The sequence below is a fragment of the Dendropsophus ebraccatus genome, chromosome 1 (assembly GCF_027789765.1).
Source record: "Dendropsophus ebraccatus isolate aDenEbr1 chromosome 1, aDenEbr1.pat, whole genome shotgun sequence".
Taxonomy (NCBI): domain Eukaryota; kingdom Metazoa; phylum Chordata; class Amphibia; order Anura; family Hylidae; genus Dendropsophus; species Dendropsophus ebraccatus.
The window spans coordinates 78,092,213-78,105,961 of NC_091454.1; the positions used below are offsets into that span (position 1 = coordinate 78,092,213).

General features: G+C 37.4%; 1 protein-coding gene across 1 annotated transcript in view; it reads left to right on the forward strand.

Annotated features, from left to right (window-relative positions):
• LOC138783023 (dynein axonemal heavy chain 3-like) overlaps positions 1-13,749 on the forward strand; it is an 877,176-nt gene that overhangs the window by 256,174 nt on the left and 607,253 nt on the right. Inside the window, exons 21-24 of the mRNA XM_069957145.1 lie at positions 1,190-1,288; positions 1,817-1,956; positions 8,660-8,818; positions 8,924-9,152. Coding sequence (XP_069813246.1) covers positions 1,190-1,288; positions 1,817-1,956; positions 8,660-8,818; positions 8,924-9,152 — 627 coding nt within the window. The remainder of the gene's footprint in view (positions 1-1,189; positions 1,289-1,816; positions 1,957-8,659; positions 8,819-8,923; positions 9,153-13,749) is intronic.

Sequence of the window (13,749 nt, forward strand, 5' to 3'; positions counted from 1 at the left end):
GCTCATTATCACCTTTATTTCTGTGTATCTGCATCACATAAGCCCAACAGTGAGATATAAGCCCAACACTTGGAGCCATCTTCAATAACTAGGTGGGAATTGCTAGCCTAATTGAAATTACGATGTGTAATGTAGAAATCATACTATAAAAGCAAATGGGGAACAGAGGCGTTAACTGATGATTCTGAGACAAAAAACTGCCTGATTTGGCCATAGCGATGAATCTTAGCCCAGTTTTTATTTTATCAGAGGAATTTGAGAAATAAAAACTGAGCTGTGACTGGTTCCTATGCCAAAGAAGACTTTGCAGACTAACACATGGGTACATAGAGCTTTCTAAAATAGAAGTCCAGAGAAAACGAAAATGTGCAAGCAGGTAGGGGCAGGGGGCACTACTTACCTCTCCCTGTGCTTCCACAGTGCCCCATCACAGGCTCCATGACCCCTGCTGCAACCAAACCCAATTGCAGTGTTGTCATGACTGAAGGGAAAATACCCGACCGGGATGATGGAGTGCCTGCTTAACCAATCAGCGACTTCAGCTGTCCAGCCCCAGTCACTAACTGGCTGAGCAAAACAAAATCTATTTTTATTGTATCTCTCATCCTTGTATTTAAAGTGATATTGTCCCCCCCCCCCCATACTCTATATGTGGTTTTCTGCACCATGCTCATGCTTAAATGCTGCATATTTTATATATAACTGTTTAACGCTTATACTTAAATTCCATCGTTGGACAGTGTCGCTTAGGCAGGGCTTCACAGCATTTTGGCCACATCTCCTGGCTGGGGAGAGAGCCCTACTACTGTGAAGCCCTGCCTAGGGGACACTGTTCACTTATAAAATGAAGCGAGAGTAAGGGGGTGGGTGGGGGTGGGTGACAGTATCACTTTAAGTTAAAAAAAAAACTAAAAGTTGACACTTTGAAACTATACATTAATAAGTCATGAAGAAATTACATTGTGCAATGCTTTTTGTCTGACCTTTACAAATTACAATTTCAGCATCAGGTGAATATCTTTCGAACCAGAAGTAAAAGGTTCAATCAGTTGGGTGGCTGGAAGCTCAGCTCTTCAGCAGCACCAATTTATCTATTCTTTTCATCTTTGCCTTGGGTTTCATTGAATACTGTAATCTAGGCATCCTTACTTGATATATCTCTGATTTTTTTTTTCTCTCTTTTTTTAAGGTTTTGCTGGAAGATCACATTGTGAAAACCACAACCATGAAAGGCTCTCCATTTATTGCACCATTCGAAGAAGATATATTAAACTGGGAGGCTAAGCTGGTATGTTTTCTTTTGAGAAGATCTCCTTGAATTTAATTAGCTTTTAGATTTCATCTTCCACCCACCTCTCAGATCCCACCTCCCAATATGAATCATGCTTCAGTGACTTTAATTATAGAAAACTTTTTGACTTTATGCCATCAGCAGTCTGAAGCATGTGTGGATGGGTTGAAAAAGTATAAAAAATTTATGTTAAATTGATTTTACTTTAGTTTTTATTATGTAAGGTTAAATGCAAAAGACACAGTTCCCTAGTAAGAGACTGACTCATCCAAGTGAGGCACACAAAGAGGCAGCTGTGCTGGCTCATTCTTCACTGTGTTTCACCAAGTAGAACAGAAAACAGAAGTTGAGAAGGCATTTCTTAACCCTACTAGAATATGTGATTGCGGGGAACATGTGAGAAAGTAGCAGTTTTCTCTTATAATAATACACAGATTTGTTTCAGACATCTGTCTGAGGTCTCACTTGCATTTCTATAAATAGCTTGATTTTAATGTGTTGAATGTTTTTCCTTTTCTTGTTTAGCGGCTCTTTCAAGAGATTCTAGAATCTTGGCTCAGAGTCCAGATGGCTTGGTTATATCTGGAACCAGTTTTTGGATCAGAAGATATACGCAGTCAAATACCAGTGGAAGGAAGGAAATTTGAAATTGTTGATAAGAACTGGTAAGTTTTTTTTTAGCTTTTTAACACATAATTGTAAATACAAACTTACATGGACAAATACATTGTCGTTGATTAGCCAGACAAATAAAAAATATTCTCTAAACAGAACACAGATTAATGTGATTCTCAAGTAGAGAATTGTAACATTAAATTGTGAGCAAACATTTCTAATCCACATTGCGCTGTAAGTTTATTAGGTTGTTTCAATAGTAATGCGGAGTAATATTTGTTGTTTCTAGGAACCTATTTGTACTGTACTTGTTAAGGTGGCCATACACTGTCAATATCTGTAGGTTGAATAGCAGCCTGATCAGTAGTTGAAATACAACTTGTCTGATCCTTCTCTCTCTGACATCATATGGGGGTGGGGTTAAGGAGGGTCACATTACAGATTGGACAGTGGGTCTGCACCCCAAAAAACAGTGAGTTTGGCTAAATTTTTATTTAAGTGCATGAGGACCTTTAGGAAATAAAATATGAAGATGAACATTTCTAAATGTGAAAAAAGCCTAATAAAGGACTACACAATGGGGGAGATTTATCAAACTGGTGTAAAGTAGAATTGTCTTTTTTGCCCCCAAACCAATCAAATTCTACAGTCCATTCCTCACAGATTCTTTGAAAAATAAAAGGTGGAATCTTATTGGTTCCTAGGGACAATTAAGACAATTCTACTTTACACCTTATTGATAAATCTCCCCCAATGAGTATTATTTTAATACGTAAGTAATCAAGAGTAAACTGGAGTATAGGCTTATGCTATTAATGGCCATTAGGTTAGAGCCCCATGAAATGGCCCTATGTGCACTGTAAACAAGCAACTATTTCATAAATAACTAGCATTTATTTAAAAAGCCTATTACAAAGCTCAGCTATTATGTGGGGAGGGCAGCATTAACCGGCAATAACATTTGTCAACTGCAAATCCCCTAAAACATAGCCAATGGCTCTGTAATAGGATCCTTATACTTTTATACTTTAGTTATCATTCTCTTCTCTTGCGAGTTTTGAAACGGACCAGGTGGTTGACATTTAGTGCTTCTTAAAGTTTTTGTCTCAAAAATGAAATCACTCAAATACACGGTGACTCTTGAATCTGGCAAATTAGTTCTACCATTTCTAATACCAATAATAGGAGTATTTATAAGAACAAAACTTATCATGTCAATTGCAGATTCCTGTTACAGAAGGTACCAAGATTCAACTATCTATCTATTTATCTATCTGTCTTATCTTCTTGGCATAGGCAGAAATATAGCATAGTCTTATTTCGACAATCTATTTGATTATTTTGTCTCGCTCCTTTTTCCTTAGTGACATTTTTACTTTGCTCTTTTATACCTCTTTTTTGTTCTAAATCCTCCTTTATTTCATAATTATTCTGTTTCTACTGATACTTGCAAAAGACATCATACGACAAAGTCATTAATTTTCTGTTAGAAGACTTTCTTTATGTGGGAACCTTTGAAGTCTTGAATTTTAAGCAGCTGACATTATTGTAGTCCATATTTGTCTCAGCCAGCATTTAATAAAATTTTCAAGAAATAATTTGCATGGAAGCTTTTTCACCTTATGACTTCTAAGTTGTAGGGAATAAATCTGCCTAGTTGAATTCGTGGATAGGAACTAATAATTGGTTTTCTCAGCACTGCTGCTTTTATGTGGGAAGGACACTCACCTTGGGGTTAAGGCTGTGGATTTAAATCCAATATACAGAATTTGATATGATAATCGCTATTTGTTAATACTATAAATGAAAAAAAAAACTAATATAAAAATGCTATTCATTTTTCTGCAAAAACCATGGGTTCTACTATTTGTATTGTTACACAAAATCTTATTGCTCTTGGTGACCAAATCAAAACTTTGGTCTTCAAGTTCCATAATTTCTGTTATTATATTACTGGTTAATTGTCTTCTTTTCAACTCTTCTGTGCACTTTACATTGAGCTGGATGTGCAAAAGTGCAAATGTATTATAGCTCTTGTACCACAATTTTGGTTCCAAGTGCACCAAATAGCGATGCACTTTTCTTACAAGGGGTGTGGCTTGTCTTGAAAGGATGTACGGTGGGTGGAAAGAGACATGGCCTTCCATATGATGTCATGCACCCTAATTGTAATGCCTTACCTTTGTCTAAAATAAACCAACTAATAATTGCTGTAATGTTATATTAGACAGTGCACAGATGCACCAGATTTATCAAACAGCCGTAGCCACTGTGATAAATCTGACACATTTAAAGCCTGCCCATCTAAGATTACACTGTCTAAGTTTTAGGTATAAACGGTTGAAACCATTTGGGCAAGTAATAAAATAGGTCTTACGTCCGATATATCAAAAACCTTGTTAGAGATATGCCAGCCATAAAAGATCAATACAGAAGGACTTGTGCTGTTTTTCAAACTAATAATAATCCCCATAACCTTTGAGGCAACAGTTCAAATCATTAAGGCCCCAATATAGTCATTTCAGTTTTTTTGTTTAGTTCTCAATTCTCATATAGATTGGGATGTAATGGCAGTATAGCCAATCTAAGGGATGACAATCTTTATACAGTGCTGCAGAATACACTAGCGCTGTGTTAAGGGATTAAAATAAGTAAACTCTTAAAAGAAACATTACGTAAGACAGATGGCGATAACAATGTTTAAAGCAGATCTTCATTTGAATTGATAACAAAGTGCGCTAATAAGGGCAGAAAACGTAATTGACTTTGCTTTTACAATGTTTGTAAGATTTTTTTCTAATAAAGGGATATCCTGTGATGGATTAAAAAAAGATAAATCAGTTGATTGCACATGTACAGTGTCAGGACAGTTCAGGGCACACAAGAAAACACTCACACAGACAGGTGAAGCCCTGACACTGTCCCACTCCCACTGCCCCTACCTGCTTGCCACTAGACCACCCTAAATGATGGCGGACAACTAGGTGACATTCCCTGCACTGCAACAGGGTGAAACATGAGACAAGACAAAAGACAACAACAAAGACAGACAAAACACAATGGCGGATGGTCAGGCAAAAATGGGTCAGAACCAGGAGAATCAAAATATAGATCAGAATCACAGAGACAAAGAATAGTCAAAAGCAAGCAAGGGTCAGGTATAACAGGCGTTCACAGGAATACACAGGAGCAGAAAGCCAGAGACAGGTACAACAAGTGTAAACCTATACTAGGCATCAGGCTTAGGAAATAACTGAGCTTTATCTGAAAGCAAGTCCCGGTCTCAGAGACGATTGGAGCAGAGAAACAAGATTGCACAGGAGGACCAGGCTGTCAGTCATTATCCAAGGCAAGGTGTTAACTGTATACCTGCTGGAAGAAATCTTCCCAGACAATGAGTAGGGAGTTAACCTAAATCAATATAAATGCCAAGGCAGGATCACACCGTGTTCACACTAATAAAATGATAGAAAATAACTACTGTGCACGTACATTCTGCCGCCATGATCGTAACCGGCGACCAGAGCTTGCGAGCGTGGTTTTACCAGGTACAATCCTGACATACAGTATGTAGATCTCTTAGAGTGTTTTTAAATTACATAAAAAGCAAAGAGAATTTCACCTTTAGGCTACAGGAACATATTGGGCATCTTGTTATATAGATGGCCGCTAATAATAATAATCATCATCTTAATTAGTGGCCATCTATATATGGAGGTGGCCACCTTTGCCCGATATGTTCCTGAAGTGGAAGAATAGCCCTAATGAGATATCCATCTCATACTCTATGTTTATGCCACAAATCTCTGCAGTATTATTTCCTTTTTAAAGCCTCAGTGTTTACCATGTAGCTATAATTGGTATGCTTTGCAAAAAAATAAATCAAATTTTATTCAAGATTCCTAATTTAAAAAAAGGCTGCATTGTACTTTCATTACATGAAATGAAAGACTGGCATAGTTGCTATGATGGAGTTATAATGAATTTTCCAAATACATATATATATAGTTAATTCACATATCTAACTTACAGTCTATATGATTTAATATCCCTTAGGGTGCTTATTTGGTGGAATTAATCATGTATTAACTGAAGTTCTTAAATGATTTTCCTATTAACATTATCCCACAGGGACCGCATGTGTATAATTGCAGTAATTATGTTACCTATGTACAAGCTAAGCCACTCTTGGTTTACGGTAATACTGCATGATGATGAAATCAGATCTCTCTGAATTACACTGTAAACTCCTTGGGAAACTAGTCCAACAGAGAATTTATTTCTGAGACACCTTTGAGCTCTCCACTGCTAAATGCGCAAAAAAAAAAAGGCTAATTAGCCTGTACAGTGTAAGATATGGGGAATTCTCTTTACTAGATAGGGATTCGAAACACGATTGATCTAGTTGTTTGACAAGTTATTGACATCTCTTTCTACGTTATTAATTATTTTTTTACTAGCACAATACATTATTAGGAAAATAAATTAAGCCATCATGCATTTGTCTTAATAAAGTGGCATGCATCCCAGTCCACATGCCTTCTGTTTAAGACTGACACATTATGAAATGCCAAACTTAGCTCTCTATCTTTGTATATTTTCATCCTATTTCCCTATTATAATAAAAGTTATGTATTGACATATATTGCAAGAGTTTAAAAGGGGTATAACTATCTCATTAAGGTATCCCCTATTCACAGAATAGGAGATAATAAGCATATTGGTGGGGTCCCAACTGCTGGGATCACCTATCTCAAGAAAAGGAATATTATTGTACCCAGAATGAATGAAGCTCACTGCACACTAGAAGCCAGGCCCCATTCTCTTTGGGGCTGCTAAACATTTTTGTGTCTTTAATACTGTAGTGTCCATGGCCTTAAAAACAATGCCACTTGAAAATTGTGTTATATGAGAATCGTGATCTTCCAATTCTTCCAGCAATACTGAACAAGTGGTTACAATTAAATGTCCAGTAACTCATTGGGTGGCTGGACTATTGCTTTTCTTAGTTGTAATCGGCTCATTTGCTTGGTTTAACATACTCTACACATGCTATTCCTGATCAGTTCATAAGGCCTGTTTCACTAAACCCTACCCTCTAGTTAAAGGGTATGTGCCTATGCTTGTGTATGCTTTACTTATCCAAATATTAGATGATAAATGTCTGATTTCTGTGGAAGATCAGACATTTATCACCTTTGCTGTGGATAGATAAAATATGTCTTTTGTGGCACAACATTGACTGCTGACCGACAAACTACAAACCTAATGTTTTTTTTTTCCTTGTAATGTTTTCTTCTTGTATTTGCCTCCGAATATAATATTGGTAATACCAAGGTCTGTTTTTTGCTTTTCACTTTAGTTCTGTTAGTCCTGCTAAGGGTCCACATGATTACATTTACTCCATATCTCAATACCTACAGTGGTCACATGAGTAAGCAACCTGGACCATGGAGCAAGGAAAGAAAATTGATTGCTCAGATAAATCACATTTTGTTTTGGTTAAGTGTGTCTAGGGGAAGAGATGGCACTAAGATGCACTACAGTGCAGAGAAAGTGTAATGTTCTATCGATTATTTACTTGGATATAATGGGTCCTAGTGTTCATATTGAAGTTACTCTGACACACACCACCTACCAAAATGTTGTTGTACCCCTATTGATGGTTCCTTAGTGAGTGGCCTCTTTCAGCTGAATAGTACGGTGAAAATTGTTTATAAATAGCACAATAAACCTAACAAAGAGCTAAATGTGTCGACTTTGTTGAGAATAAAGCCAGTGCCGACCTGTCAGGTCAGCGATTGCTTCCGCCTTGTTTCCCACTCACTGTCTGTGCTATTGCACACACAGACTTAGCGCGGAAGAACAGGTGCGCAGCAGGAAGCTGGGAGGAGGGGGGCCTAAGATGATCTTAAGATTGTTTGGGTGGCCTAGAGAGGAAAGAGACGGTCTGCTGCCACCGCTGTGCTGATCATCTGTATAAACAATGCAGAGCCCACATTGCAACATTGCATAGACTTTCATGATCTGCTGACAAAGTCTTGGTACCAGATAACACAGGATACCTTGCTTTGATGGGTAAGAGCTGTTTTGACATGATGGGGACCTACACAACATTAGGCAGGTAGCTTTAATATTACGTTGGTTGGTGTATGTGGTGTACAACAGGCAACATGCTCTACATGATGTTTTCTTTGTGATCTCTGTATCCATTCTCATGTCATGAACAATGCATCTCATTCTTCACAGGTATTTGTTGTTGTCTTTACATTTGTCTCATTTTGTTTTCTTCGACATCATTAATACTCACAGTCCTCCTAATGAGCTCTCTCATTTCCCAAGGAAAAAAATAAGCAGTGTTGATTTATTGAACCGGTTAGAGCAAATAATAGAAAAGGATCAATCCAGCATTGTGGGTTAATGGCACTGAACAAAGCTCAGTCATAATTAGATGGACGAAGGACTTTCCTTATCCAATGTAGCTGGAAATGAAAAGCCCCTGACCAAAGTGTATTAGAGAATAATGCATTCAGCCCCAGTAGAATTACTAGCCAGTACTTTCTATTTATCTAAAGCTTAAATAGCAGCTGCGTTTTTGTAAAAAGCTATGAATGTTGCAGTCGTATTTAAAGGTATGGAGAAAGAAAAGATCACCCTGTGTTTTGTAATAAGGGGATTTTCAGTTTGAAAGAAAGAGAGCATGTTGTATGAAGTATGGTTATTACATTCACTATATTCTATCTTGCTCACCAGGAGGCTAATAATGAGGGAGTCTGTGAAGGAGGCCAACGCCATGAGGGTTATCTCTCAGCCCCAGATGCTGGAGAAGTTGAAGGAGGCAGAATTGCTATTGGATGACATTCAGAAAGGCCTAAATGATTATTTGGAAAAGAAAAGGCTGTTCTTTCCAAGGTAAACAGTCCATTTTCTCTGTTAGCAACGCTTGTTTATATGAAATGTTTGTTCAGATGTCACTCAGGTTACTCTTTTTTTTCCTATCCTTTAATACCCTACTAGATTTTTCTTCCTATCGAATGATGAACTGCTAGAAATCCTTTCTGAGACAAAAGATCCTCTCAGAGTTCAGCCACACCTTAAGAAATGCTTTGAAGGCATTGCAAAACTTACATTTAATAGGAAGAAAGAAATTACTCACATGGAGTCATCGGAAAATGAAAAAGTGGAGCTGGTGCTCAGAATAATTCCATCGAATGCCAAGGGCCTAGTGGAGAAATGGCTTCATGAGGTGAATATACTTAGCCTTTGCTTAGGATTTATGTCATGATAATCTAATTATTCAGAGATGATCACGTCCATGGATATGTCATGTCCTATGTCTGCCATTTACTAACACCATGATTGGAGAAAATATTCAGGATGACCATATGATATCTTTACATGTTATAGATAAAAAATGTCATTTTATTTTCCATATATACATGTCACACACATCATGTGTATTGGGGCACCTGACATATTTTATAGTCGGACTACTTTACCACATACAGATGTGTTCTGTATTTCTAAACTTGACATATGCTAAAATGCATGATGCAAGGCTGTCAACTTTTTACAACCACATAAACTAAGCCTATTGAATGCTCTAATAACATGTTCTGATATTATGTTGAATCGATATTATAAGGAATTTCAGTCCGTAACAAAAAGAAAGTAAATCTATTAGGGTGGACACATCTGTACTTTTGTGTGGTTTGAGTAGATTTTTGCTTCTTAGTATATAATCTCATAAAACAGGGTACATGAAACAGTCATAAAACAGGGTACAATAAATACAAACTTTTCTTTTTTTTAATATACCTTATCAGATGTATGCCTTCCCCCTAATTCATAAAGTTTTCCAAGTTTGTATGCGTAAACAGTATCTTCACAAATGTCTCACTTAAACATCTCTAAACATCTGTAAAGCCTAAATTCTTCATTTTTCATACCTTACTTGATTAAAGATTTCTTAGTGCTTGGTCCAATGAAAAATGCTTTTAATGATAGGCAGATTGTGCCACCTAGGCGGGGCTTCACTGCCTCAGTGCCACTTGGACCTGCCCACATTGGCACTGTACGCCCCACCGATCCATTAAGTCATCAATGTATAGGCCCTGACCCCTCTGTGGCCATTGGAACTGTAGCCATTGGCCTAGAGGTCTAGGTTCTGGGTCCATTCCTCTTCTAGGTCGGCCCATTCCTATGGCTGCCAAGGGGGCAGCAGAGGGGCGGAAAAATGGTGCTGGGGCCTTGAAGCCCCACCCAGGTGGCACAAATCACCAACAGTAAATATCATTTTTAACTGGACAAAGCACCAAGAAATCTATAATAAAGGTATGATAACTGCAGAATTTAGGCTTTACAGATGTGTAGAGAAATCCTCATCCATAAAAGGGTGACAGTATCACTTTAACTTAAACAACCTCAGTAATATAATGAAACACATTCTATTTAAAAAGTGATCTCTTTAGACCATTAATCTTTACACCAATACTCAAGAGATCACATAACATTTCACACAATGTACTAGAACTCTGAACAAATTAATTACATTAAATAATCTTCATATACTGCTTGCATGTTCTTCCTTAAGCAACTCAAACATTCCACCATATGGTGATCCAGGATCTATCAGGTAAGTACGGATAGTATAAGAGTTAATTGGCTGCAAAGCCCTTATGTATGTTAAGTATGTAATAAACTATACTCAGTATTTACCAATACTAGCTGGGTTATCCAAATTAAAGCTAGTGTTTTCTCTCTGCATGTACTTAATGTATACTCTCAGACCATCAGTTTTCTTCATCTTTTTGTGCAATTACACCAGTGGTCTGTTGTTCTGTGTAGAATGAAAGATACACTAAGCATGTCTTATCAACCCAATATCATAATGTTGGATGCTGTGTAGTTTGTGTTATAAAGTGTAACTGTTATCAAGTTGTCCGCTTGGGTCTCACACACAAAGAATGCATGTCTCATAAAAGTTAGAGAGATGAGTTTGTTTGTTCTAGATCTGTGTTGAGAGGGGTCTCTATTATCGTTTGAGCAGATTAATCCAGACGTCTTGTGAAGTTTTATGTGTTATTTGGGCTAGTGTTTGTTGGCTTTAATAAAATCTTTGGTTCTTTCCAAGATCTGCCACATTTCTTGGTGCATGTTAGCTGTTGTCTTGTCAGTTTAGCTGTCCCTGGTGTTGTGTTACATTTAGTGGATTAAGCCGTCTTATTGTTTTGTTTGTGTCTTCACTGAAAATTCTTTTGACAGTTGCAGCTTTGTTAATTTTTGATGTAACAGTTTCAGTGTGCATCTTGTCACTGAAATATAGTTTCAAATGTTCTGTAATGTAGCATGAAATTATTGGTTAGTTTTGAAATAGATGTGAAATCATGTGAAGAAAATAAGTATTGCATCCGATCGAGATAAATTCACTGTGGTGTTTTATGGCTTTTTATTCCTATGTGATAGTAATAATGTCTCATGTAGGGATGGAAGCCATGAAATACATTGTGAAAAGTCATCATCTAAAATGGGGGGCCATGAGCATGGAAAATGCAATGGCCATGGACCTAATAGTGTTGCAAAAAGAGTTTGGAAAATAACCCAGCATTCAATGCTCAAATTTATCTTTTCATATAGCATGAAAGTTTGAGCATTAAATAGTAGGCAAAACAATATAAACACAGTATAAATTGTGACAAGTATACAGGCAGCATATTTATGTTGTTACAGCAGACTTGTTGAGGACCGTGCACCAGTGAGGCTGTAGACTACAGTATATTGATTGTTGTATGTCATTACAAGTGGTTAACTCTGGTGGCCTCCATCCTTACTTGCACTTCTAGGTATGTTAGGGTTCTTCTTAGGTGTTTGCAGCTGTGTTGGACAGTTTTAGGGAATCTAGAAATATGGTACATGCTTATTTCTAACTAACACAATGAATTAGTATACAACATAATTTTATTTAGTATCCATTTCTATGCTTTTGAACTTTTTTTTTTTACAGTTTTGTATGAATTAAATACAAATAAAATCTATAACTCTACTAGCTTGTCTCTGCTTTCCTTTCTTTTTGTCTATGTGACATCTTGTGTCAATGAAGTCAGTGTTTATTTCATTCCTATTACTTGCTATGAGGCTTCTGTTGTGTCAGGTATATTAACATGGTAACAAAAACTGATGAAACAGTTGTCTTGGAAACAAACAGTTACCCTTAACACTTCATAGTACAAATAAACAAACATAAGAAAAAACTTAGCAAGAGCAGAGTGTGCAAATACTAGTCTTCTTCTTTTTTTTGAAGATTATAAATAAATAAACTTTGAGGTTTTCCCTTTACAAATTCATTTAAATAAAGACACACTCTAGCCTCAAGCTATAATTCTGCTAGTTGGTGCTTTTATTCTTATATAGTCACATTGAATGGTCAAATATTGAATATTAAGTTGTCCCATGTTGCCGCTTTGCCTACCAATCTCCGTCATTTTTACCTATACGGCTAAACACTGGCAGAATATTGCACCCCACCCCCTGAAAGGGGTCGTCTGGGGACTAGGCTTTCGGTTTAGATATGCTCACACAGAGCTAAAAATACAAAGAACCATGCTCTCACCTGTCCTGCTTCCCTACCACTCTCTTCTATACAGTAGGTGCTCAGTCATGCGCCTCAGCATTTTCTGTTGTTTATCTTGACACAAAGAAGTGACAACTTAGCCAGTCACTATCCGTAATGGTATTGTGCCTTACCCATTTATTGGCTTTTTGGGATTTTTTTTTAACCCTATCTACACACATAAGCCCTTTAATTGTGTCCTAGGCAGATGTTAGTCCTTCATTCTACCCATGCTTCTTTAGGGCTCATGCACACTGAGCAATAGAAGAGGAATTGAAGAGGAAAGATTTCTGCTTGAAAATTCCTCTTCTATTCTTCTCTGGCAGAACAGGAACAGAATAGGAGTGGAATTCAAGCAGAATTTAAGCAGAATTCAGACCCCATTGACTTCTATAGGATTCCTCTAGCACAATCTGCCCAAATAAGTGACATGTTACTTCTTTGGCCCCGTTCACACGAGCAAGAACAACTCCACCGCGGAATACCACCGTGCTCAGTGTGCTGCTTTGGGCAAATGAGAGGGAGCACATGCATCCGCTTTCTCACCTCTCCGCTCAAAGAAATGACATGTCCGCACCCTCTCATTCGCTCAAAGCAGCACACTGAGCACGGTGGGATTTCCTATGATCTTGCTCAGTTTGAACGGGCCCTTAGGGCAGAAAGTAGATCTGTGGCAGAAAACTCTGATTGGAAATTCTGCAGTTTGAACAACAGAGTGGAAATTCTTCTAAACACAATGGGACATTGCTCTGTTTATATTTTACGGGAGGAATTTCAAGCAGAATTTAAGGGTATAATCCTCTTCAATTACTCGCCTTTTGCTCAGTGCACATGAGCCCTTATAACGAAATCCACTTACTTTTTGAGATCTTCAACTCTGGTCTATAGGTCCAACTAGCATTCTTCTCGCTGGCTTAGTGTTGTGTAAATAAATGTGGCAAATATGGAAAGGATCACTTCCTTCAAACTGCAGGAGAAACTGTGAACCTAAGGAAGCTTTAAGTTCCTGCTATAAAAGGCCCATAATAGTTTATATAGAGACATATAGCATATATTATATTGCTTCTTATCTGCTTTAGTAGACCTCCTCCAGCCTCTAATTTGATTTATATTATGTCTGATTATACATGGCTCTCCAGTGTTATTTTAATACAAGCGGGAGAAACATTCTCCAATAGGGATGGCAGAAAATAAGTTTACTATTTTTAATTCACAGCAAACACATACATTGCAT